Consider the following 26,062-nt stretch of genomic DNA (forward strand, 5'->3'; position numbering starts at 1 on the left):
CTTAATCATTTACCTTCTAAAATTATTGCAAGATTGTTAATCCCATCGATAATTTAAGGATTTACGACTGTTTAGTCAAATAGCACGGTGAACAAGTGTCAAAGACTTGCATAAAGGCGTTTCTGCCTCTCAGACCAGTATTTGATGAAAACATTGACCTGCTATTTTTTGCGTTGTATCTTGACTGACCAATAAGCTTTCTATTATTAGTAGTTGGTGTGGTTTCTAGTCAGCCTGGTGACTTCTCTGTCTTCCATTATGTATTAGAAGTTTGTTTTCTGGAGTAGAAATGGAAGGATGGACTGGAAGTAAAAAGGAAGATGTTATTTATTTAAAGTTAATTTAAATATTGTACTACCAAATTAGTTGGAAATGTGAATGCATTTTTTATCTAAGCTGCAGTCTTATGCTGCACCCTACAGCCTGTTTCTTTTAATCGTGAGTGTTTTGTGTAATTTCAAGTTTCCCAGGTTATGTACTTGTGTGAGTCACATTTTTTTTGTCTTAATGTGAATTTTTTCTGTAGCTTGACATTGCTCCCTGCTGCTGCATTTCATTCTTTGTAAAAATTAAGAGTAAGATGATGTGGTCTGCCAGTGAGACATGACTGTTGGAATTAGAATTCCATTTTGTGTAAAAGGGCCCAATAATTGCCTTATTTTCTTAGAAATCAGTTGAGAAACAAACTCAATATTTCTGGAAAATCACGATTTTTTGTATTTTCTAGTAAAGCACTCTTTTAGCAATGTATTTGACACTCTTTAAGTGTAAGAGTTTCTGCTATTTTTTACTTAGGTCTGTTTAGTTGTATGCACATCATCCCATGTGGTCACGCATGATTATAAAGTGCTTTCAGAAAGGGTAGCGGCTGGGTCTGCGAGCAGCATCAAGTACGAGTCTGTTTGACGCAACATATGCCATAAAAGAATTGCCATGTTTATCACCCCCCGCCCCATTTTTAGCCATGGCTGAATGACACCTTTCCAATGAATGAATGAAGATGACTCAATCCCTCCAAATGAACGAAGTAAATGGAAAAGTAAGGTTGTGGGTTTTATGGTGCTATGTTTTGTTTTCTTTTGTTTGTTTTTCCCCTGCAATTGGTTGTGATTCAGTGGTTTAGACTGCAAGCTCTTTTTCATAGAGATATGCTTGTAAGGTACTGAACATCTTGCTGATATCAAATCTTTGAATAAGACTTAGTTTTTTGTTTTCTCCCTTTGTAGAATCATGGCAAGTCCGAGAACAAGGAAAGTTCTCAAGGAAGTCAGAGCACAAGATGAGAACAATGTGAGAAAATTATAATCTTCTTTAGATTAGTTTTGTAGAATTGAATTTTCTTTTTACCTACTCCAGATGCATATTGCGGTCTACTACAGCTATTGTCTTGATAGCACTAGTATGACTAACTAACGGTAACGTATAAATTTGGGTATCTCGTATTTGTGTTAGTTCAGTAGGTTTTATTCCTGTATGTATTATTATACATGACTGCATATTTGGCATAAGTCTTTCAGAAGTTCTAGTAATGCTGTAACCGCTGGAGTCTGGGGAACATGTGATGTCTTGGGCATAGCTTAACTAGGATGATTTATTTCAAATGGCTTGATTATACGCTACCTTAAATGTGATAGCCGATGGACAGGTTCAGTTTTATTTATATCAATGCATTAAACCTTGCATGGTGATTCCAGTCATAAGAACTTAAGTTATTGCACTGTATGAGCGATAAAGCTATTTGTAAGAAAAACCTCTGTTTAGATCTGCTATCATTTACTGCCAAACTGTAGTATGACTGAATAAATGTTCCGCAGTTTAAATGTTGCACCTTTCTTTTGCCAAGGAACCCTCAAGAATTCAGTTTGGTTACTTTCTCCTCCTTCAAGACAGTATGGAAATCAAATCAAGTTGAATTCTTTGCTCATTAATTTCAGTTTGCTCATCTGTATTTCCTCACTGGTTTTTGGTAGTTGCTACAGTAATTTTTATAATCCAAGTCAGGCGAGTTAATGAGTATTTCTTTCCATGCAGCATAAACAAATATTTGAAGGAAGCTTATGCTGTCAGGGAAGGTGTTTACAAACACTGAGAACTCTCCCTTCTGAAATTTATTTTCTGTGTGTAACATTTTCATGGTTTGACTTTTTGAGCTGTAATGTGAAAACTTCATGTGGACAAGTGATGGCTGAGTGTTAGAGATAATTGTTTTTCTCTCGCAGGTCTGTTTTGAATGTGGTGCATTTAACCCCCAGTGGGTGAGCGTGACGTACGGAATTTGGATCTGTCTCGAGTGCTCAGGAAAACACCGAGGCTTGGGAGTTCACCTCAGGTCAGTCTTTCAAGTAGATGATGGACAGAGTTGGGTTACCTCAGGGTGCATTATAGCTGTGAACCGAATGTATTGTTTCAGAAGGGTATAGAATGTCTCAAATCCAACATTTCACTGGCAGTTTTGCTTCATGCTCCTTTCCAAAGCGAGCTATAGTCTCTGCACCTTGTCTGTAATTAGCTGGGGTGTGTGCTGCGCCAGTGCAGCTGTGTTATGCCCAGTTCTAGAAAGCAATGTCTCTAGCTACATCTTGAGGTTGTGTTCTGGTGCTTGGTAATACTGCACTAGTTCTTGTACTCCATTCTTTTAATCTCATATAATCTTTATCAATTAAAGCTGAAGTAGTGCTAGAGCAGCCTGAGAGTTGAGCGAAAAACCATCACAGTATGCTTACAGAATGTTTCTGTAGTGTATGCAAGTGTATAAAACAGTTTTATTCTATTCAGGAGATTTTTTAAAATTTTTTTTTTTGGTAATATAAATTATAGTTTTTGTTTTTTCCAAGAAACATACTCAACTGATAGGGAAATCTGTGGAATAAGAACTGTTATGTGTTTTGGGGACTCACAGTGTGTGTAGATATAATAGAGGCAGAGCATGGAATAGTTACTCAAATGAGAAAGGGAGACAAAAGTCCAGGAGGGAAATCACCAAAGCAAGGAGGCCATTCAGAAGTACGTGCTTTGCTTTTCAAAGGGTGATTTGAAGCTCATTAGTGAGTAGAAATTGCATAGGAAATGAAAGTTTGGAACTATTCCATGTGTTACCTGAAAGAAAAAAAATGAAATTACTGAGATGAGGATATGATGAAGGGTATTTCTTTAGGGACATAAAGAAAGAAATCAGTCAAGATAGAAGTTTTAAAGAGCCTTCGTGAGGATGATGTCTCACTTCCACCCCCACCCCGTGACCCTGTATTTAACAACAGGGCACTGTTTGGGGTTTTAGTGGATTTTTTTTTGTTTGTTTGAGGGTTGTGGTTTTGTGTTTTGTTGTTTTTTTTGTTTTTTTTTTTAATATAGTTTAATGAGTAGTAGCAAGAATTTATAGTTCAAAGCAGAGTTGAGGTGCTAACTGCAGTCAAAATGCCCTAGGCTGAGGTCGGGTTATAGGGTAGGCTATTTTAAGCAGTTGAGCTGTCAGTACTTGATGATCATTATGAGCAGAAGCATGGAGTGGGACAGGAGGTGTCCTCACAGGTCACTTAAGTGTAACTGTGAAAACAGACAGGAAAAGAAAATTGCAGAGTGAAGAAGTATGGGAAAAGTTTCTTTTATATAATGGGTTAGATTAATTTCTGGACTTGAAGAAAGCTGCTTTTTCTGTCACTTGCGTTCTGTTGGCTTCTCCTTTAAGTGCCAATAAATGGCATGATTTTAGCTTGCCATTTGTGAGGATCTGACCACCTTCTTACGATGATCTATTTTTCTGTACTTGGAGAGTGTTCTCTAACATGTTTATACTCCCAACTTTTGAGATAGGTTGTAATAAGCTTTTTTTTGTCCCTGCTGATACAGCAGGAAATTACAACAAGCTGTGGTTTTAATATTTTTTTAAAAACTGCTTTTCAGTTTTGTACGTTCTGTAACCATGGACAAATGGAAGGATATTGAGCTGGAGAAAATGAAGGCTGGAGGTAATAGCAAATTTCGAGAGTTCTTGGAGTCTCAAGATGACTATGATCCCTGCTGGTCAATGCAAGAGAAGTACAACAGCAAAGCTGCAGCCCTTTTTAGAGATCAAGTAAGTTCGATTGTGTGTATGTCCCCTCATCCCCTACTATCTGAAAATATCAAAGTACTTTGTAAGCCCTTGTTTTTGAAGGTGGGGGGGAGGGAAAGTAACAAGCTTGTGAACTTCTGCAGTGGTTCTTGAAAGGGATAAGTCTTGGAGTGCGTCTTCCTGACTCTTTTCCTTTAGAAACCTTCTTTTCTGCATTTAGCTGAGATGGCTCAGATTTTCACTGCTGGAATTTGTTGCAACTAGTTAGTGGAGCTGTCCTGATCCACAGTAGGCAGTTTACTACTTCAGCAGTACAGTTTTATCCGAAGTGATTGTTGATGAATCTTTTGTGTGTGTAGTAACAAAATGGTAAATTAATTTGCCAAACACTGGCAGGTCTATAAACAAATAAACCAGTAGTTGTAATGGCATTATTGTTTCATGGAGGTTTGGAGTTTCCAAAAATGAAATGACAAACAACTTGAACTCGTGAACTTGGAGATTTACAAAGATAGTGTACTTTTATGCTGATCCTGCCACGGAAGTAGTAAGAAGGTATGTTCTGTGTTTTCTGGGATATTCATGCAGCTTTGAAGTTTGTGTGTGTTGTCTCTTTGTATCTTTAGAAGTTGCTAGGAATAGGAGAGAGTTGGCTAATGTGGCGTATCTTGATGAAAGCGAAGAATTCACAAGTTCTGTGCTGTAGAGCTTTTGGTATTTGAATCGGGGAACTATGGAGTTTCCGTGGCAAGGCCTTTGGAAATTTTATATTAACTTGCTGAAGTTGTGACTTGGATTGGAGGAGCAGTATGGAGTTAAGAGATGAAGTTCAGGTCCTTTGTTTGAAGGAGGCAGAGAGAACATTTAAATTCTGTTCAAGTGTGTTAGCCACCCTATGCTAGAGCATAAATCCACCTCTTTCTATTCCTCCATTATTCTGTGATGAGTGCTTACATCTCCTTATTAATGTAGTCTTTCCTCTTCGAACCAAATTTGCCTGTTTGAAGAAGTTGCCTAAAATCAGTTGCCTGAAGTAAAATCAGTGTTCAGTTCAACATTACTAGCTTGAGATTGAGGAAAAAAATTGTTTTCTTGGTGAAAACAAATTAATAGAGCTATGCAACTGGCAGCAAATTGGAAAAATTACTTGTCCTCACTTTACAAGGCCAGTGTATAACTTGCATGAGAACTTTGACCTAGCATTCTTGATTATTTTCCTACCTCTTCTAGGTTGCTACAGTAGCTGAAGGCAAGGAGTGGTCCATTGAAACTTCTCCTGCCAGGAACTGGACCCCACCTCAGCCTAAAATGTCTCTCTCTTCCACTCATCGGTATGTGTTCTTGTTATCTAACGTTGATATAGCTACAGCAGGATCAAAACCTGATGTTTGAATGTCTGCTGGTTTTATTCTGTCGATGGTGTGTATGAACAAGCATTTCTTTTGCTGAAGTTAAGGAATATGAGATAGCGGGACTTTAATTTCTATAATAATTGCCACCTCCTCCGCCTGAACCTTAAACCGTGGCAGAGAGAAACCATGCTGTTTTTATCTTGACTTGTAATGCGCCTGAGGCTAGTTGTGGTGATCACATGTAGTGTGTTGCAGCTTTGCCGTAACCACAGTGCTGTTCCAGTTCGTGATTGAATGCCAGGGAAGAAGCAGCAGACTTTTTTCTTACGGTGCTAATTACTAACTGGAGCATCAAAGCTGGACTGCAGCAGTTTCCTTTTCTGCTTTTGCATGTAGTGTTTGTTATTCTTTCCACTAAAGAAAGAAGTTAACTGAAAAAGCAGCTGTCTATCAAGCGAACAAGTGCTTCATGCCTGGCTGTCGTCCACCAAGTTCAGGGGCTAGCTGTAGTATGAGTAACATTGTCTGTGTCTGGGTCTGCTGTTGCTGTATTCATTCAATACTCCAGTGGCTTTTAGTGGTTGCATTAGAGATCCCTACTTGATAGACAAATAATCAATTTTGCACCTGTATTATGATGATATATGTTCAGCTGCAAGCTGCACTGCTGAGCTAGTGGTTTTTGCTTTATGCAGTTTGATTCTTAAATCTTTCATTTCAGTAGTTCTGCTGGACAATCTCAGACTGCAACTGCCTCTTCTGACAAGGCTTTTGAAGACTGGTTAAATGATGATGTCAGCTCCTACCAAGGGTAATGCATTATTTATTAACTTTTTGAGTGCCTGGCCCTCTAGCATAACAAAGACTCGGATGTTATGCTACAGCTACACAACTGTGATCCTGATTCACTAGTTAACAGTTACATCTTGTTTACTGTTAAAAATATGTTAATAGTATATGATAAAGGATAAGACAAATCTGCAAAAAAAAAAACCTGCCTCTTCAAACATTTTTGTTATACAAATGCATTAATAGCTTTGAAGAAAGAGCTTGTAACTCAAAATCCTACTGCGGTGGACTCCAAACTAGGGAATTTGTAGTGGATATAGTATCTCATAGTGATTTGAGTTAAAAAGGAGTATTTATAAAGCTAACACTGTTTTCTTCTTTCTTTCCTTTTCCTATTTTTATGTATCACATTATTAGGATTTACTCAGACTTCTGATATCGGTGATCTGTTAAACCTAGAGAATCATTAAGACCACATTAGCTTGCATAGGGGACCCTTTAATTTGCAAGGATTTCTCAGTTCATCCTTGTTGGTGTTCTGTCTTTATAAAGTGAGGGGGTTTGTATTTTGGGTGCTAGGTGCTTTAGGACTCTGTTTCCAGGTGCATTCTAAGGTCTGTTAAACAATTGTCGTTCTTTCATGCTTTTCAGCTTTAGTTTAATAGTTTTAATGAATGCATGCTGATACAGATGCTATTTATTCATTTTCTTATAGTAGTGGCCAAGAGAACCGCTACGTGGGGTTTGGAAACACAGTAAACCCTCCAAAAAAAGAGGATGACTTCCTGAATAATGCTATGTCTTCATTGTACTCGGTAAGGAATTGCTTGAAGCTTTCTGTGACCTGAATTACTATTTTCTTCTATTTTATCCACTGTTTTGGGAGAATATAAATGGAGAAGAGAAACTAAGACTGCAGGTAGATACAGAGAGATGTAAAGTATTGGTTGTATTCTCAAGGACTGAAGAAGATACTGGTGGACTTTAAAAGGCAAAACAAAGGGACAAACTTGAGCAAAACTTAGGAATTATGTCTGGTATCAGTTCATAGAAATAAGGAAATGAGGATATAGCAATGCTTTAAGAGCTAGTACTCAGGAGGGCTTGGAAGAAAAAAAAAAGTAATTACCTGTTGGGAATAGCAGTTTGGTAACGCTCTAAATAGATTAGCGGTATTAGGTATGTTCAGCGGAAAACAGCTGAAATGTGTGTGTACATGGTAGCCAGAAGCCCTGAGCAGTGATGAAAACATTTGAAATACTTGTGACAGGGTGTGAAGAGATAACAGCATATGATTGAACAGTTGTTATGATTAAAGTAGAGATAGTGAAAGATGCATTGTTGAAGGAAAATGGGAATAAAGTCAGAGGCAGTCAGGGCCATATTGGTGCTTTGATAGGCTGCAAAGTAACAGTGCTGAACAATATTTGGAATTTTGAAATACGGTAAGGTTTTCCACCAGGGTTGGTGGCCAGTAGTCTTCTGTAGAACCTCGTCAGTCTAAATATCCACACCAGGTCCCATTGTTTGTTTGGTTTGTTTTAAAAAAACAAACAATAATTTCACTAGAACATAATAGAAAAGGGTAATGCCTGAGCCTTTGAACAGTATTCCAGGTGATCCTACAGGGTGCTTAGTACAGGTCTGCTGAATATTTTCTAAGTATGTCATAGATCGTAGGCTAGAGAGTTCAGATTAGAAATGACATCTGTAATGTATTGCAGATGTGCTAATGCAGCAAAGGAGAGATGAGACTGTGTTGTCCAAGTTACTGTCAACCATTATTTGAATACATGATCTCATTGAAACCTATGATTAAAATGCCCTCTTGTGACCACAGGTACATACTACAGTGCAGTTTTAAGTCGTTTATTATAGTAAGACTGAATATTTGCATGTGTATTCATCCCGGTGAGGAAATAAATTTTCCTTCCACTGCATCTGATTGTTTTTCCCCACACATGCTACATTTACGTATATACGTAATTTTCTGCTGTTACCTATCAGAAGGAGCATTTTCAGTAGAATTCACACCGACTACACTGTCCAACTTGTTCTGTAGAGAACAGATGTAATTGCAGTCTAAGTTTGTCTTGAGTTCCTTGACACTCTGCTTAACATAAAAACTACGAGACACATCACTTTGCCTTTTTTGCAATTGATGACATAATTATCTTTCACTGTTTCAGCATAGGACAAGAAGAGCAGTTAATGAAGAGACTTCAAAAGGCTAAGCAAAAAATATATTTTTTTTTTTTTTTGCTGCTTTTTCAAAAGACATTCCCTCAACCTAAACATGTGGTGTAGTGAAATTAAATAGAAGGGGTAATGAGAAAAAAATTCTACTATTTACGACCTTTGTATGGAAATCTACCCAAAATGTAACATGTTGCCAAAAACTCCACGCTTTAAACAAAACATCTACGCTTTGTTGGAAATCAGACTGATAAATAGCAGTGGTAGACATGGATATTAACCTTGCATTCGTAGCGCTGTGTTTAAAAGATTCTGTAGCACAGCTACTACTAGGTGGTGATGATCTGCAAAGAAAAAAACTTACCTGTTTCTTCATTCATTATTATATACAAGGAGAACCAGAGACATGTTAAAGTTTGTTTCTGTTTTTTATCCATTCAAGTATGGTGGGGTTTTTTCCACTTGTTTTACTGGGCAGATTCTGGATGAATGAGTTACTAACAAGAACTAAATCTAAACAGTTGAGAAGTGACTTTTAATGATTTTGTGGAAAAAAACCCACACACTAGAATCACTCTCCTGCTCCACTTTTTTTTAGCTGGTTTCTTAATCTGTATCTGACAATCAGTAGTTAGATGAAACCTTTTCTGATTCATTAGAGAAAAGCCTTTTAAGAAATGGCGTATGGTTTTCAGATCTGCCAAGAACCAATGAGGCAATATAAAGCTCTGTTTCTTTTGTTTTTAGAGATAAAATTTGCAGGAAACAAACAGGTTAAAGCTTTATTATGAAATGAAAACAACACTGATTTTTGTTTTCTCTACAGCTTTTTCCAGGCATACATTTTAGGTGCTCATCAATTTTTTTTCTTTGTCCCCTCCCCATCCAGTGCTTGCTTGTTGAAGAGCCACTCTGTTTACTGAGGTTTTAATGTCTTCTTTTGGTCTCCTGCTTTTCGGGGGGTGCGAGGAATTTTTTTTTTCATGTAGACATTTTTAGTAGGATAACATCTGAAGCATTCGAGTTTGTTCAAATTGCAACCATTTTAACACAAATAATGGAAGTTCATCACTATATTACAGTTACATGAGAGACTGTAATTTTTGCTCTTGCTAACGAGTAGTTCTTAGGACTACAAGATAAGCTGTATTGGAGAACATTTTGATTTAATTTAACATCTAATACTGGACACTTAGTTATTCAGTAGTATTATTCACACGTAGCTTACAACATCTCACTTTCTTTAAAGGGGTGGAGCAGTTTTACGACTGGAGCAAGCAAAATTGCCTCAGCTGCTAAAGAGGGTGTAAGTAGACAATGTTTTTCAGTGTAATTCTTGTAAACTCAGGGATTCTGTTAGTGTTCTAATAGTGAGGTATCTTTAAAAGTATTACCAAGACAAACTAAGTTCTGCTCTTTGTGTATCTTTGCCTATGGCATATAAAATAGATGCATATTGAATGCAGATCTCTGTGTTAACTATTTTTCATGTTTCTGAATGGATGTTTTTCTAAATTTGTCCACTGGATGTAAGCATCAAGAAAGAACTCAACAAAATTTTTTATTATAAAGCAGAAATTTCAGTCTATGCCAAGTAAGGCCAAGTTGCATTCTTTAGCAGGAATTTAATACCAAGTTACAAATGGCCGATGATTTTGTATTTTTTCCTTCCTTTGACTTTTCTCTAACTACAGCATTTTGGTCAGTTTAAATAGAAAACTTGTTGGACAGAGGTTGTGCCCGGAGGGACGCTTTGGGAAGAACTGAGGCATGATCTTCACACTCTGCATGTTCTGCAAATTTGCCACTTAGGTGACAATCATTCAACTAACTGTAGACTAAAACCAGAAGAAATAAAAATTTATTATGTTTTACATAGATGATGGCGGAAAGAGATTAAATATTTTTGTGAAAAGAATGCATTACAACATTTTTCAGTTTTGCTTAGTATTCTTCCAAACTTTTATGACTGTAACCATTATCTCTTAAGTTTAAACAGTTTATGAGCATAACGGTTGTCTCTTACTTTGGGTGACGTTATGAGAGACACAAATGTTGAGACTCATTGCGTTGGCCCACCAAGTTCTAGTCTGTATTGAAGACCCTTTCTTCCCTCTGTTGTGAGTTGAGGAAGACTGATGCTTCCGCAGAGCAATCGGTAACGTCAGAGGTGGTGATATGGATATTCTCTGTTCACTCTGAAATTCTGGCAAAGATCCATTCATCTTAGAGAGGATCATGCAGCATTTCTAAATATGTGTATTTAAAAATCAAAGGTTTTATTCCTAGTAAACTTTAATGTATGTGCTTCTTTTCACAGGCTACCAGATTTGGATCTCAAGCAAGTCAAAAGGTGATTATAGATGTAGCTCTATTTTACTGACTGTAGCTGTCTTTAAATGTCATGTATTTGCCTGCACCAATTGATTTAGACTCGACCATCAACAGACCAGTGTGTTTTTCCTTTGTAGTGCACGGTAGTTTTTAGGTTCTAGCTTTTATTTCCATGGGAATTGCAGTCAACTGCAGTGATCAAATTAAGCAAGGAATAGACAGTGATACTCTGCTGTGTGTAACTGTCGGGTGTATTGGAGAGTCAGTAGAATGAAATGCTTTAATTCATGCTTGCAAACTTAAAATACTCTTATTTTTGTGAACCTTAAGTGTTTTCTATCGAAGTAATTTTCTTGGTGATATGACACAAGCCATCTTTCCATTGCTAAAGCCTAATAAGGTATTACAAATGTGAACCGCTTAATATTGTTATTAAATTAACTTGCTTGTGTGTATTTAAAAAAGTAGCTATTACAAAAGCATTTTCTCTTTCAAACTAGGATTAAAACAGCGACAGTCAGACCTGAATTACACAGAGCTCTGACATAAGCGAGATCTGCTTGCATGGAAAAGTTTTAAATGCAAATGTAAAAACGTGTAAAAGAATAGGATTCTTAATGTGCCAAAGTTCCGCGTGAGAGACGGCTTATATATATTAACATATGGTATAGAGAGTTTGTGAACTATAACTCTTCTTGTACGTATAGCATTAGCCTGGCATGCTTTCTGATATGCGTAGGATGCTATTGCTCAAAACAAATGCCAAACTGCAGGTGTTGGCGTTCACACAGATGTATGCAGTTGGATATTGATACTCCAAATAGCAAGCCAAACTTGTGCATGTTTTGCAACAGAAACATCTTGTTAAAGCACCCAAACTTGATACTTAGAAGCTTTGAAGTATTTGCTGCTTGGCTTATGTAAGAAAAACTAAGTGTTCTACAAATCTTCCTCTTTCAGTCCTTCCAACAATTTCCCTTTTAGAAAACTGTTCTTTCTTTAGTATTATTAGCAAGTGTAAATATAATATTAAGTGTAAAAGCCCATCACATCTACTGACAAGGACCACAGCAACACAGTGCTCTAGAGTCTAAGCTGTGTTACTGAAGCTTAAATTTTGTTCCTGAAACATCTGATCCTTTGCTATGTAGAACAGACTTAGTATCTTTTTGTTGTAATATGTTGTTTAAAAGTATATTTGCTGTCCAGTGACCAAAAATATTCCCTGTTTGTCTTGTCAGTAGATGTTAAAAGTTGGAAAACATTCATGCTACTTAACTTGCCTGAAAAAATGCTGCCAATTTTTTGCTAAAAGCTGCTTCTACCTTCCTTGCTTTTTCTCTTTTGCTGTCTGGGTAAAGTTTTGGGGCTACAAGCAGCAGCCAGAGCCGGTAACACCCTCACATATCTTCTTGTGCATGGACTCCTTGTCACTGTTCGTGCTGAATATGTGCATTTGCTCTTGAGCTGTCTTTTCTTTTTTTGCCTTAAGTCAAATCTGTTTAGAATAACGTTATGTGTTTCATACGGTAATATTTCTTCAAACCTACTTAAAATAGATTAGATTGGATAGAGATATCCAAGCTCTACACTGTCAGAAAATGTACTGTACTTTTGTCCACTCTCTTCATAAACACAGATGATTTTAGGATTTCCGTTTGCATGTCTGATCCAGGAATGCGGTATACCAGGAACTACCCTGGGGTGTTGTTTGAAGGCAGGTTATTTAATAAATGCCCCATTATGCAGTGTTTGTAATGGTGGTTAAGATGGTCTCCTAAATTCAGCAATAGTAAAGATTGAGAAGCAATTGTACCCAAATCTTTCCGTATTTACGAAATTATGTAGTTGAGTAAATGGGATAATATGAGAATTCTTCCTGATTCTAGCAACAACTGCACTTAGCATACCTGAAATGTCAGTCTTAGTGTATTACACTTTTTATTATATAACATAAACAGTTTGACAGGTGTAATAGACTCTGAAGGATTTTTTTCAAAGATGAAAAATCCCCTTTCTTGTTCATCCTAAACACTTCCTAGCCTCACTTCCAATGGAAGCAAGCCTTATGTGACTTACATTCAAGTTTTACTAGGTGGAAACAGGGTTACCTTTTGCCTTTGTCTTCTCAAATAACTTTTGAACTGGTGAGGAGTAGAAGTATTGGAGATAATGGTGGTTGGGTAGAGGGGAGGTCCTGGTAGTACTGCGGCTAAGGGAAAGGCTTTTTAGACACCTGGGAGTCTATGGAGGAAAGATGCTTAAGGTATTCCATCCCCAGGAAGAACATGAATGAAGGCTCATACCCTAACCATATTAGTGTAAGATATAAACCCTTCGGAAATGAAACTTCATTAGTTTCTGCTAATGGTTAGGAATAATGTTTGTCTCGCAAGCAAATTGGCCCTTTTGGATTAATTGGGCTAATTCAGAAGGTAATCAATATAATACAGCAATTCTGAAGAAAAGTTTAAATCAATCAACGGCTTATTATGTTAGTAGCGAAAGGAATGATTTCACATGAAACACTTGCAAGCCCTGCTGTCTGTGTCAATATTGTCTTATGAAAGTAATTTTGTGACTTATACTGTGGGCTTACATTTTTGTAAGATGCCTCTGAAGTACAATATCCTTATGCATCTTGTTCTGGATTGCAATAGATTTCTGAAATTCATTGTTTTCTCTCCCTGCAAACCTGGCGCTGTAAAAAAGATTACAGAAATCTTCTTTCACAGCTTTGCTTCTTGTGTATTGCTTAGAAACAATTGAGCTGTTATTAATAGATGACAATAGCAGCACTACAAGACAGAAGAATTGGTGAAAAATTGGCAAAAAAGATCTAATTCTACAAGCAATTCCAATAGTAAGGAAAGTAAGGGTGGCTGAGGTCAGTTCTTCCAAATATTCAGCTACAGGCATTAGCAAGGGGCCCATCTTCTAGGCTGTTGCTGGTTGAATCATTGCTTCTGCTTCCAGTGCAAGGTCAGACTTTGCTTGGACTCTGGGCATCTCCAACAACCTGTTGCCATGTGCATCTGTTTTTAATTTATTTTCTTTGAATGTTTTCTGCGCCACTGTACTGTGTGTGCTTTTCAGCTCATTCTGCTTGTATGAATCAAAGCTTAAGGCTTCGTGTGTGTTTTTGGAGATACTGCTGAGAAATTAGCCTGCAGAAGATGTTGGCTGTGCTTTTTTTTTTTTTTTTTTTTTGTAAAGGAAATTATAACTGACTTTGTTTTTGTTTTGCTTTTAAATAGGCATCAGAGTTAGGTCAGACATTAAATGAAAATGTTCTCAAACCTGCACAGGAAAAGGTAACTTTGGAACTAGTAAATTACTTGCAGAACATGGTTATGATGACTTAGGGAGTGATTGTTTCCTCCTGCCACAACTACCCAGTTTGTCAGTGCGTCCTTCTGTTTTTTCATATACTAACACAGTAGCAAAGGGGAAACCTCAAATAATTCAAAGCTAGTATGTTACGAAAGAAAGGTTAATGAGGGTAACTGCCCTACCCCTATCTTTCCCATGGCCACCAGAGTCTGTTACATTCATGCCCATTAGATACTATTTTATAAATGTCATGTTTTCAATAATGGGAGACAAGATGAAAATCCTAAATGGATATAAAAGTCAGTTATGAAAAAAAAAATGTTGTAGTAGTGTCTTTGGGTATTAAGTTCATAGTGTTTTATCCGTCTGCCTGCTAGCATTCAGCAAAGCATCCTTGAGCCGCTGTAGTTCATCTGCTGCCTCATCGGTGCAGTAGAATTTGGGGCAAAGTATATGTTTAAGACGAATGGGGACAATTTATCAGTAGAATTAACATGTTCTTGCAACCTTTATTTGGTATTCATTCAGGGTTTTCTGGTAGTCAGTTAATACCAAGTTTTGCATGTATGCATATGCAAAGAGTGGTATAAAGTAACATTTTGATGAGATGTTCTAGTTGCTGTGTGGTTTCCAGGAAACTAGTTTGAAGCAGACTTTCATCTTCTTTTTACAATTTTTGGTGACCAAAACTATGTGGCTAATGGCACTTCCAGCAGCAGCTGGAAGAAAGCACACATGCTGACCTGAGTAAATACAGAAAGTCACTAGTGGGCACATAAAAAAGCAAGGCAGTCCTCCTAAGTGACTGGTGATCACTGATACTACAAACTTTAGTCAAAGATTCTCCCTAGTGTCAAATGTTGCTTTCCTGTTTCATATGTTTAAAAAAAGTGTACTTTTACATCTTCCCATTTGGCATGCATTTGTTCTGTGCTTCTAGAATTTTGGATCAGCTCCAAAATTTTGATGAAGTCTTTTCTGCGAATGTGGTGCTTTACTTACCTACATACCTTTTCCCAAAATATATTGTTTTTGGTAAAGCAGACTAATTTGGCTCTTGTAAGAAAAGCAGTGCCACCATTTTGGTATATGGATTAATTTTCAATTTGAAAAGAATGGTTTAATCACATTACAAAATAATTTCTCTTGCATTACCTTTATTAATTTAACATTCTTTACACAGCATTTCAGATCACAGGAGAAGACTCTAATTGGTTTCCTATTCCCTAGAACTATCCCCAACTTATTTCAGAGTGCTTAGATGCATTATTTTCAGGGTTATTTTTAGGGTGCATTTCCTTGAGCTGATTTTTATTTTGTAGGACAATTTAATGAGGAATGTTGCATTCTATATTTAAAGAAAAAAAGAATCTATTTCCCTCAGGATGTTGTGCTGTTAGTTCTAAATAAGTGTTACTTTCTGAAGTAAGTATTCAGTGATCACTGCCTGGCACATACATGATTATGTAAAGTCACTTGCTTTGGAACAGCTGCCATTTATTAATTGGTGAAAGGCACCAGTTGTATTCTGATTGACCAAAGTTCAAAACCCTTTTAATATTTAAATAAGCATGCATAGGTTTTTAATGTCTCCAAATCAAATCTTCTTATATAGTAAAATATATTTATAAAATGTCACGTTTGCAGAATTTTTTTGGTACTGGTGTTTTTATGCTAAGCATTAGTGTAATGATGACTTCCTCAAACTGTATATCAGTAGAACATTCCTGCAAAGGACTGAGATTCACGCCATTACAGATCAATGGACTTTATATGTAATTTTCTTTGTTAGTTTTGACATCAATGTATTTTGATTGACTTTCTGTTTGTTTTTTTTTACACTCTTTGTTTTTAACTGTTAAGCACAAGTAAGCTTGTCTTAAGGTTTCAGTAATACTTTGACTAATTACCAATACTTTGATTAACATAGGTGAAAGAGGGGAAAATATTTGAGGAGGTCACCGTGGGGGTATCACAGTTGGCCAGCAAGGTATGAAGTGGCCTGCCTGCCTTTAAGGAGGCCAAACAGTAAGCCAGTCTCCATATTCTTATGAAAAGTTTGTAGTGAAACAAAACCACAATGCAGCTATAGTCTCTGCTTATGTTGAATACAGAAATTTTGAAAGTGTAATTTCCAGTATGCAGTAGTTCTGTTGCAGTGTTAAAAACCTATATGGGTATGCTGTAGTCCTCGTAATAGTTCGATTGAAGGCATGATATAGAGTTATAAGACAGCCAGTGTCTTGGACACAAGAATGTCTGGTAGAGAATATGGAGACAGCTTGCGTTACATTTGTGTTGTTAAACTTACTAATGTTGTGTACCTTTTTTCTTTGTCTTCTTTTGCTGTCATTGCTTGGTAACGTGGTAAGTGCAGTCTGCAACTGCTAAGCACAAAAGTCCTGCACAATGTTACCTAGGAGGGTCTGTCTTTCTAACACTGTGAAAGTCAACACTGGAAGCTCTTATTGTGTAGCAACTTAGTCCCTTAAATGTTGGGAATATTTGAATAAAATAAGTTATGTTACCTGTTCTGTGTAGAGCCTGGCAACTTTACATCTGAATTCTGATTTTTCTGTATCTGTGATGTAGAATAGTAACTTCTGTGGGTGTCACTTCTGAATTTGTGTTTCTAATCCAATGTCGGTCCATTATAATACCTGCCAAAGGATTCTCCTAGCAGTCATGTTTATTCTAAAACTCAACTTTTAGCCTGTTATACATGGGCAGTGAAATAACACTACTGAAACAGGGTGAAAGTCATTTCGGAGAACAACAGAAATATAAATACTAGTTACGTGAATCATAACATCAAAACATCAGTGCTTTCATTCAGTTTAATTTTATGTAAGGAGTAATTCCAGCGTTTTTTGTCAAGGAAGTCCAGGACATTGTTCAAAATCTGTTACTGATAACGATGGGTGAAAAAGCTAAACTTGACTTGCTTTTCACATCTTCCAGCAGCACGATACTGTCAAACGTGTGTTCTTTACATACTGTGTAATTGTCCGTCAAAAACATTAATGTGAGTGAAATTTTCTGATGAAATGTATTCTCTTTATCTGAACAAGTGGAGGAATGTGTTGTGGCCTTTGTTGAACTTGGAAGAGGTGTTGGTTCGGTCCAAATGAATGGAGTGTCTTTTTTTTTTTCTCTAGGTTCAGGGAGTTGGAAGTAAGGGATGGCGAGACGTCACCACTTTTTTTTCTGGCAAACCAGATGATAATTCTGAAAGGTATTTTTGTTATTATTTTATGTGTCTCTTTAAACACATAATTCTATCTCTTGTATGTTCTCTGCAGTATAGTAGTAGCAGGTAACTTTTAAATATGAAGAAATTATTCTGTCTTTGCTAGTAGTCCTCCTGTATGTAATACGGGAGGAATTAAATCTATTTGTTTATGATAGTTGTTAAAATGAGAACAAAATAGTGCACGGCACCTTCGTTTTAAAATTATTCCAAATGCATATCCCCTAGCCCTGGGCCTATTAGTACTTAATGTTGTTAACAAAAATCTGCGAATTCGAATATAAGCTTATGCCATTTGGAGCAATATATTTAGTTCTTCTGCCTTTATCCTCAGTTTTTGTTTAAGCAAAGGGCAGTAGCATTATCGTTTTCTTTCTTTGTGGTCATATTTATTGTTATGTTTGTCGTAATTAATTTATTTCTACCTTGCTTTTTCCACCCACCTCACAAAAGACCAGCTGAGGGCAACAGCTACCAGAACAGTGAAGGAGAGGGCTACCAGAATAATGCTGTAGATCAAAGCTTCTGGGAGACCTTTGGCAACTCAGATCCACCAAAAGCTCATAAATCTCCGAGCAGTGAGAGCTGGACCTATGTGGACAATTCCACAGAGAAGAAGAGCTCCGATAGCTGGGACGTGTGGGGCTCAGGAACAGTCTCCAACAACAAAAACAGTAACAGCGACAGTTGGGAAAATTGGGAGACCAACTGGGAAAACACAGGAGGGGAGAGCAAGACCAAAAAACCTCCTAAGGCAACAAAAAAGGCGTCTTCAACTGATGATGGGTGGGATAACCAGAACTGGTAGAACTCTGTTAACCCTGTTTTGCACAGCTAGGTAAGGGAGGCTATGCTGGCTGATTGAGGGGAGAAAGTTTTACACGCAACTGGAGTATCTTGGTTGACTTTATTGATCTGTTACTTTTGTGCTTCCCATTTATTCTCCTTTCTTCTATTTTGGTTTAGGAAAAAAAAAGTAGCATTTGAGTCTTACTACGTAAAGGTGGCTCTCCCTTTTTTTAAGGATAGTGATAACTACATTCTCCTTGCACTATTGAAGCTGGGTACGGTGACTTTCTTAATACAAACGTTCAAAGTCAAAAAATCAGTGCAAGCACCCTTTCTTGGCACAACCTCGCATGTGTAGGTTGATAGGTATTCATCCAGTCCTCGTATAATTTGAGATGAACTGAGGTGTTTAATGCAAACAAGGGGCAGGGTGTGTCTTGAAAAGATAGCCATTAAATAAGCAAACTGCAGTTGAATAGATCTAGTTCAAATGCCTTATGGATTGCTCTGACCATATTAAATCTGGCAATTCAAAATAGTCTTTAAGATATTTTTATTCAAGCTTTGTTTTTAAACTTTATAAGATTTTTTTTTTTAGTCTTTTGAAACTTATTTTCTCCCCTTAGAATTAATTAGGAGTCTAGAGCTAGAGAATTATTTGTGTGAACTCATTGTTTTGACCTGAGCTATCAAGGGATATCCAGAATGGCTCTACTTGCCCTTCCTGCTCAGTGGGTTAAGAGCTTGTACAGTGCAGCTCTCCTACACAGACAAAATGCAAAGCTGTGGTGTTCTCCTTCCTTACCTATGCCCTTCCCCCAGTTTGAGTATTTTATATAGTCTGTTTTTTTCTCCATCTTTCTTCCTTCTACCCATCTATTTTATCTCTTCTGATAAAAATGAAATCTTTCTGCTGCTTATGGCCTTTTGGATGTCTGTTTGGCAACTTGGCAATGAAACAAATTTATGAAAAAGATTCCAGTAAGAAAAAATGGGTGGAAAATATGAGAACATTGAGGAGAGAGGCTGGCAGCAAGCCCCTTTCGAGATGAGTAGATGTCTGGATTTAGTAAAATTTAAATTAAGCAGATGTTTTCCAAATTAATCTTTAATGTGTCAGACAGTATCTCTGTTTCTATCATGTATTTCTCCACGTTTTCTGCCTGGATCTTGTTAAAGAAACACTATTTCGGAAACTTTAGAAACTCCTTCTGAGCATTAAGGAATGGAATAGAAGATTCAATAATGTCTCAGTTTTGACCCAACAAATTGCTTTGCATGACACAAACCATAACTTCCACAGAAGAATTGTGATTTTGGCGACAAAGGTGTCCTATGTATCCCATTTTATTTTTGAGGGTGGGTGTAAATGTATACTCAGCCTGAAAACAATCAGCTTGCTTGAAAACTTCAAATCATGATGTTGTTGCATAGTCTGCTTTAGTACCAGCATGGAGTTCCTTACTGTGGACCCTGTAAATCTTAATACATACCTAAAAAGCCTATCCTTTTAAAAGTCAATTAATTTGTTCAAGCAAACAACCAACCTAAGTTGTCAAAGTTACCTTAAATAATGCTTCATTTCTCTTTCTCTTCACAGAGGTTTTTGAGCTTATAGTAGTATCAAGAGGTTAAAAAGGAAGGAAAATCATGAGTCACCTCAAAAGTAGCAGATTTTAAAGGCTTAAGTCTAAGTAGAAGTAGCTGTTTTTGTAGCTGGATTCTGTATTTCTATTAGTAGGATCTTTCAGATGGCAGACAAAGTATTTTTCTAGTCTTCTCTAGCCTTGTCCTGCAAGAGTTGGGATTTCTTCCCCGCCCCCTGCCCCTTCTCCTGATAGTGTGGCCTCTGAAGCTGGTGCAGCAGGATCCAGTGCCGCTCACGACCCAAGCACTGCTCTAGGCTGAGCCATGCGAGGCACCCGGGGTGTTCTTGCTGACACACTGACCCTTTGGAAGTACCGAAGGCACGCGAGATCTCAGTTTACAATGCTGCTTGTGGTACCATTGGCAGATGTTTACAGCCTGACTGTAAAACCAGGATTTTGTTCTACTTTTTCTCCAGTTCAAAATATACCTTTGTCATAGCTTAATTGCATGTCAAATGTAACTTTGTATTTTTATGCATACACCTCTGTTGCCTACTTGTCATTTGTCTGCTGCCAAGTATGGAACTGTAATGCATGTCCTTTGGAGGCGGTGCTGTGTAATGTCCGTGAAGTGGCACTGCCCAGTCCTTGACTAACGGTTAGTCTTTGTGAAGTGTTGCAGTAATGGCAACAGCAAAATGCATCCAGTGGGTTGCACTGTCTGACTGCTGGTGTCTGTCTGGAGTGATGTGAAGCTGATAGAACTTCCCGTGTACAAATGTATTACAGTTTCTCTTTCATAAACCTCCTAAAATAGCTCATAGCAGGATAAGCTTTATTTCAGTCCATTCAGTCACCAGTATTGTGATGTATATGCATACATTCTCCTCAGGTCTGTGGTTTGCCTGGGAGAAAACTGGTTTGTTTCTGTATCACTTGCAGCTACCCTTGGCATGAGCCATTTGTTTGTTCTTCTGGTTTTATTTTTTTATCTCTTGAAACTTTACGTTCTAAATTAAACAAAACAGCCAGAGCCCTACTCAGGCAGAAGCTTTGGGTAATGATTTTTCTTCCAGTTGAGGGGACAGCAGCAGACAGTTGCTGTCTCTTTTTTTTCACAGTGCTGTAGAGAGGCAACAAAATGCTACAACTCCCAGAAAGGTCTTAATGGAAGATACTAAACCCCAATAGAATGGCAGAAGATGTTAACTGCAGCCACAAAACTAGTATAGCAACTGGTCTCAGTGTGCCAGGCAAATTGGTATTTTTTTATGACTTATCTGAATCTGAACATTTTACTATGTCTTCCAGAGGAGAGAATGAAATGAGAGCATTTTCTTTTGCAAAGCCTCTGTTTTATTGGATTTTACTTTTTTTAGCGTAGACGGCTAGGAAGTTTCTGCAGTTTGGTGGAATGCATGCAATTGAGGCGCATGTATGGAGCGAGTGTTTATGAATTAGACTTTTTTATATTCCTCCTCCTCACCCCAAATCCTCTTTTTTTTGGCCTGATGGGGAGCACTGTAAACAGAGGCAGTGAGAGCAACATGCTGGAGCTGAGGTCACCTGTCTAAATGCCAATACAGCCGTTGAATCTGAGCGAGCGTGTGGTTTGGCAAGGCTTTAGTGTCACCATGTGCTCCACCTGTTTGGTGGATGAAGAGGGCTCCTCTGCCTTTAAAGCCCACGCCGTGTATTAACAATTTTAAGTCATACAAGCAAATTGCTGGGAGAGAGGGCAGAAGGTGAAATGGCTACTGCAACAATTGGGCATTGCAGTGTTTGGTTCAAATTTCCTGGTGTTTCAGCCTGGTTTATTCCTTTGTGTGGCTTCAACTTTGGAAAATGCAGAGCAGCTGGATTCCTACAGGTAACCTGAAATAAGGAAAACTTCAAGACATTCAAACTAAGTGCTACTTGCAGAAGAGCGAAAGTCTTAGAAAATGTTCCTGAACTAGGAACCTAATCCTCGGAGTTAGGGATTATTTTAAAATGTTTTATTTGTGTCTTGAAACCTGTTAATAACCATAACACTTCAAGAAATGCTTGGCCAGCTCTCCGTTATAGTTGAGACCTCAAGGATGCTGCTGCTGCTTTTATTTTCCAGGCCAGACTGTGTAACATTCCATGGGTTCATAATGTATTTATCAGTGTAATGATCTGTGCAATAATTTAACAAGTGTAGGTAAAACCTTTGTTGTTTAATCCAGGATACTTTTAAAGATACAGTGGTCCTCTTGGAGAATAGCAGTCTGCCGAGGTATTTCAGTTATCACCTTACTTTGGCAATATTAAATTTCAGTAATCCTGTTAAGGAAGTCTTGAGCAATCAGTCATTTAGACAGAAATCAAGAAACATTTTGATGTCCGTTATTAGAGTTTGATTGTAATGGCTTAGTGACCTCTACTTCTAGAGCCCTTGTTCATTTTCATACCAGCAGAAACTTGGTCAGTATGGAGTACTGTATCTTTAATTTTCCTGGTGTGTTTTTTGTGAAGTTCACAGGAATGGCAATTTCAGTGAACACTATTCATTGTTTTGTAGAGTGGTACCGGACTTGAACTGCAGTGTCATCTTTTAAAGAGCATTATAATAAAGCAAAGAGATACAGAGCAGAACGGTGTTTAGCCCTTTTTCAGGAGACTTCAGTTAATTTTAAACCCGTGTGCATTAGTATAGCTTACGTGGCCTTTTGAATGAAGAAATTAGTTCTTACTGTGGTTAGCATCAAAACTCAAAATGGGATGCTTCATAATTAAGAAAGTAGGAAGGTATTGTTACAATACAAGTATGAAATTGTCATTGTTGGAGGAGAGTGACTGACATTAATGACACGAATGTATGTCCTGGTGTGCTGGCCTCATGTATGTTCTTCACTGCCAGTAAGGAGGGAGAAAGGAAGCTGCTAGTGTTGACAGAGCCAAAACCAGGTGTATTATCTTTCATAGTATTATGAAATAGTATAGTATAGTATTAGTTTCATAGTCTAAATGCTAATTTAAGATCTGTTTGAATTAAGAACAGTTTTAAGACAACATTGCTTGCCTCCTTTATTTAAAGAGAACTATAAAATAGAAGTTCAAGTGGTTGCAAATAGGTTTATGTACTCTGTGATTTTTATTGGCTTGTCTACAAAGGCATTTATCACAGGAGAAAAAGGTAACTTTTGAAGCAGTTTTCGTTTCCAAGAAGCGAGGTTCCTCTGACGAATCCTTCAGCTGGTGGTGATGCTTCACATTCAGATTCCTGTTTCCTTCTTTAGCCAAACAGCCACGTGAGTACTGCACTGAGCTCTGTGAAAATTTAAAATACCTTTTGTTATGTTCTTGGTCAGGAGGACTAAATCCTACTTGCTTCATAGAGGTAATGTTACTGATTTTTTGTTTGTTTTGGTTTTTTACACAAAAAAGTGGACATTTGGGTTGGGTAATATCACTGGTATTACTCCACTGATAGATGCTGTGTCCGTTCTTCCCATAATGTCCCACGTTAAGGGCTGCGCTGTGAGTTGGATGCAGAGTTTTCAGCTGGTATTACTTCAAGTAAACAGGATGTGCTGGTTCTGGAGCGGGGTTTTTGGCCCTCTATTCTGACAGCATATGGAGGCCAATGACCCAGAAACATACAAAATGCCATGGAAAGCAGTAATGTGTGTGCTGAATTTCAAGCTGAGCACAATCAGCAAAAACTGATAGAAAAAGTGGAGTCTGTAGACCAGAAAATGTCACAGTCGTTGACTGGAGGGAGAACAGATCACTACTACAGTTATGATGTCCAGCTCACTTCGACTGGGTAAATGTTTGTCCTTTCAGGGCTGTTGTCTTGTGCTCTGATCTCAGTGACATGAGCAAGTTCAGTTTAAACTGTTTTACCATTATGCAGCTGTTTACTTATGCTTTCATAGCAGATGCAGTCTCGGAAGATGACTACCTGGGTTTCCTGGTGTTCACAGTTCAGTGACTTTAAGGAACCAAACATTTGTGCCCTCTGAGGTGTCTGAGCAGGCAAGCGGGGATGTGTCCCGCTTTCCCTTCTCGTGCACTCTGCCCGCTCCAGTGTGTTTGTCAGCAGGCGCGATTCCTTTTGCAACGCGCCTTTGGCTCTCAGGAGCTGGCTGACCACCGTTATTCCCCAGACTTCACGGGCTTAGACTGATACACAGATGCCCGAGTACAAAACAAGCATCAGGACAGGGTGAAGGCTTTCACCTCTCCGCTGCTTTGACAAAGGTTTGCAGGATGAGGCCATTGAGTGAAAACTGAAAGTCCTGAAAGGAAAGTGAAGCGGAGCTGGTGGTTGTCCTGTTGGGAAACTGTAAAACCCAAAGCTCTGATGTACATGCAGCGCGATCATTCATTGTCTCTTAAGTCACTAATTTGCAAGGAGGCCAAGACACATTGCTTGTCTGCCTTGGCTTTAGCTGTTTGTGCTCTGTCACCATGAAGCTGCACGTCATCAGTAACGCAGAAAAAGAAAGGTTAACCTCCTCTCCTGAGCAAGTCGCTGATGTTTGTTTTAGGCAAGATGAAACCACCATGTTTTTCTGTCCTCAAATGATGTTTTGCCTCCAGTCTGAATTTCACCAACACTGCTGCAATGGCAACATTTAAACTGGCTAAAAATGGAAGAGATGAAATAAATACTGAAAAGACCTTGTAGGAGAAGCCTACTTGTACCTGCAGTTGTTGAGAACAAGTGGAAGAGATCGAGTCTCTCTGGCAGGGCTGGTTACAAGGACTGCCAAGAACAGGGTTGTGTTGTATCTCACCAGGACCATGACGGCTGCTCAAGCAGGAAAATCCGGTGCTATCAGCTCTTCACAGTTTGTAAACCATTTTTTGTCTTTCCCTTTAAGCTCTGCCAAAGTGTGCTCCCTCTGAGAGGCTGTTCAGCTTTGCTGAGGCTGTTGAATTTTACAATAGATAAATCAGCTTCTGCCAGGAAACACAGAAGGGCTGAAGTTTGTCTTTATGGAAAAAAATTTCCCCACTTCTGATTGAAGTGCTACTGCTGAATATCAGCAGTTCTCACTAGATTGCTCAAGTTGCCTTAAAAATAACAGCGTTTGGTTATCTAGGCCAAACCCCACTTGTATATACTTTTTTTTTTTCCCTACTCTGCTGGCATGCGTGGTTAATACATATAAATTGACGTTCCAGACTACATCAAGGCTGTTGTGATCAAGGTCAAATTAGGAATTTTCTTCTTTACAGAAACTTTTCCGTGTGTTGTTACTGCACAGAAGCTTGTTACAGTTGAAGTGTGAATTGCCATTTTAACTCTGGGTTAACAAATTTCCTATTGACTCCAGCCATCACCTGTCACTTCTGGCCTGTATCTCAATGCAATACACTGGGCTTGGATTACAAGTTTCGTCAACGCAGACAGGGCTTAACCATCTAACTCGAGCTCCCCGGTGTTGCTGCAGTACAGGCAAGAATAGACAGACTCTGAATTTAAGACTGCTTGCAGGTCTAATCTTAAACTTCTTGCCCACACCAAGTTGTGTCTCGAAGCTGGTCATAGAACTTGGTACGGAGCGCAAAGCATGTCAAAGTGGAATAAATACTTCTGGTGTAACCTAGGCTGCTAGTGATATCCCAGCTAGTTAAATTAAACCACTGCAGAACAGACTTACCCATTTCCACGTAGGTGAAGTGCCTGTCCTCTCTGCGATGGTGGTTATGAAGGGCTTTTCTTCATCTGTAAGAGGCCACGAACACCTTGGGCTCTGCTGGTGGTGCAGCCCAGGGTCTTGCTTGCCTTTCTCCCATCACGACCCATCTCCTTCCAGGACCCACGAGGTGTTGGAGGTGAAACAGCTCAGCTGTGCTTGGCTGCCGCTGCCACTGGGACAGGAGGTGTGACAAGAAAACTGAAGCTGACGTCTTCAGATGAATTATGTCTGAGTATCGGTGCCAGTGGGGAAGACTTGTGCTGTCAGTAGTTGTTGCATGGCACCAGCTCAGGACCAGTAAATCTTCCTTGGGCTGTTGTCCATTTGCTTGCACAGTCTTAAGGCAAGCTAGGCTCTGCAGGGTGCGTTCCTTGGGCTGAAACTCCTCCGGATCAGTCCCAGTGCAAACCCTCTCTTGCACTGGTTGTGATGGAGGACTGGGGCAATGTCCCAGCTCACACAGAAGATGCTGCTTGCGGAGCTTTGGTCAGAGGGACGTGGGTGGTGAAGAGCCTCACTAATCCTTTCTTCCTCTAGAGGGGATTGTGTGACTGTGCATGGCTCGTGAGGGAACCTAGCTTAAATGAGGTTTGAATAGCTGGATACAGGGTCAGAAATGTGTTTCTGCTTGTGTTACCTGCTTATCCGCAGCCCCGTCCTGTCCTCTGCCTTTGACTTTCATACTGCATTAAGCCTACACG

The 26,062-nt window shown here is 38.5% G+C and overlaps 1 protein-coding gene across 1 annotated transcript; it reads left to right on the forward strand.

Annotated features, from left to right (window-relative positions):
• The first annotated feature begins 1,230 nt into the window (after positions 1-1,230).
• ARFGAP1 (ADP-ribosylation factor GTPase activating protein 1) lies at positions 1,231-18,280 on the forward strand. Its single transcript, XM_009699739.1, has 12 exons — positions 1,231-1,290; positions 2,220-2,329; positions 3,901-4,072; positions 5,282-5,382; positions 6,128-6,214; positions 6,911-7,007; positions 9,638-9,694; positions 10,709-10,741; positions 13,980-14,036; positions 15,986-16,045; positions 17,214-17,290; positions 17,759-18,280. The coding sequence occupies exons 1-12, from the start codon at positions 1,231-1,233 to the stop codon at positions 18,111-18,113; spliced, it is 1,266 nt and encodes a 421-aa protein (XP_009698041.1). The 3' UTR covers positions 18,114-18,280.
• Positions 18,281-26,062: the final 7,782 nt, after the last annotated feature.

This window comes from Cariama cristata, unplaced genomic scaffold (genome assembly GCF_000690535.1).
Source record: "Cariama cristata isolate BGI_N322 unplaced genomic scaffold, ASM69053v1 scaffold31184, whole genome shotgun sequence".
Taxonomy (NCBI): domain Eukaryota; kingdom Metazoa; phylum Chordata; class Aves; order Cariamiformes; family Cariamidae; genus Cariama; species Cariama cristata.

What these genes read in the sequence shown, in the direction of transcription:
- ARFGAP1 (XM_009699739.1), top strand. Translation starts at nt 1,231, where the DNA reads ATGGCAAGTCCGAGAACAAGGAAAGTTCTCAAGGAAGTCAGAGCACAA. An exon ending in TCTCTCTCTTCCACTCATCG is followed by an intron (nt 5,383 to 6,127) that starts GTATGTGTTCTT and finishes TCATTTCAGTAG; the next exon opens with TTCTGCTGGACAATCTCAGA. An exon ending in CCTCAGCTGCTAAAGAGGGT is followed by an intron (nt 9,695 to 10,708) that starts GTAAGTAGACAA and finishes TTCTTTTCACAG; the next exon opens with GCTACCAGATTTGGATCTCA.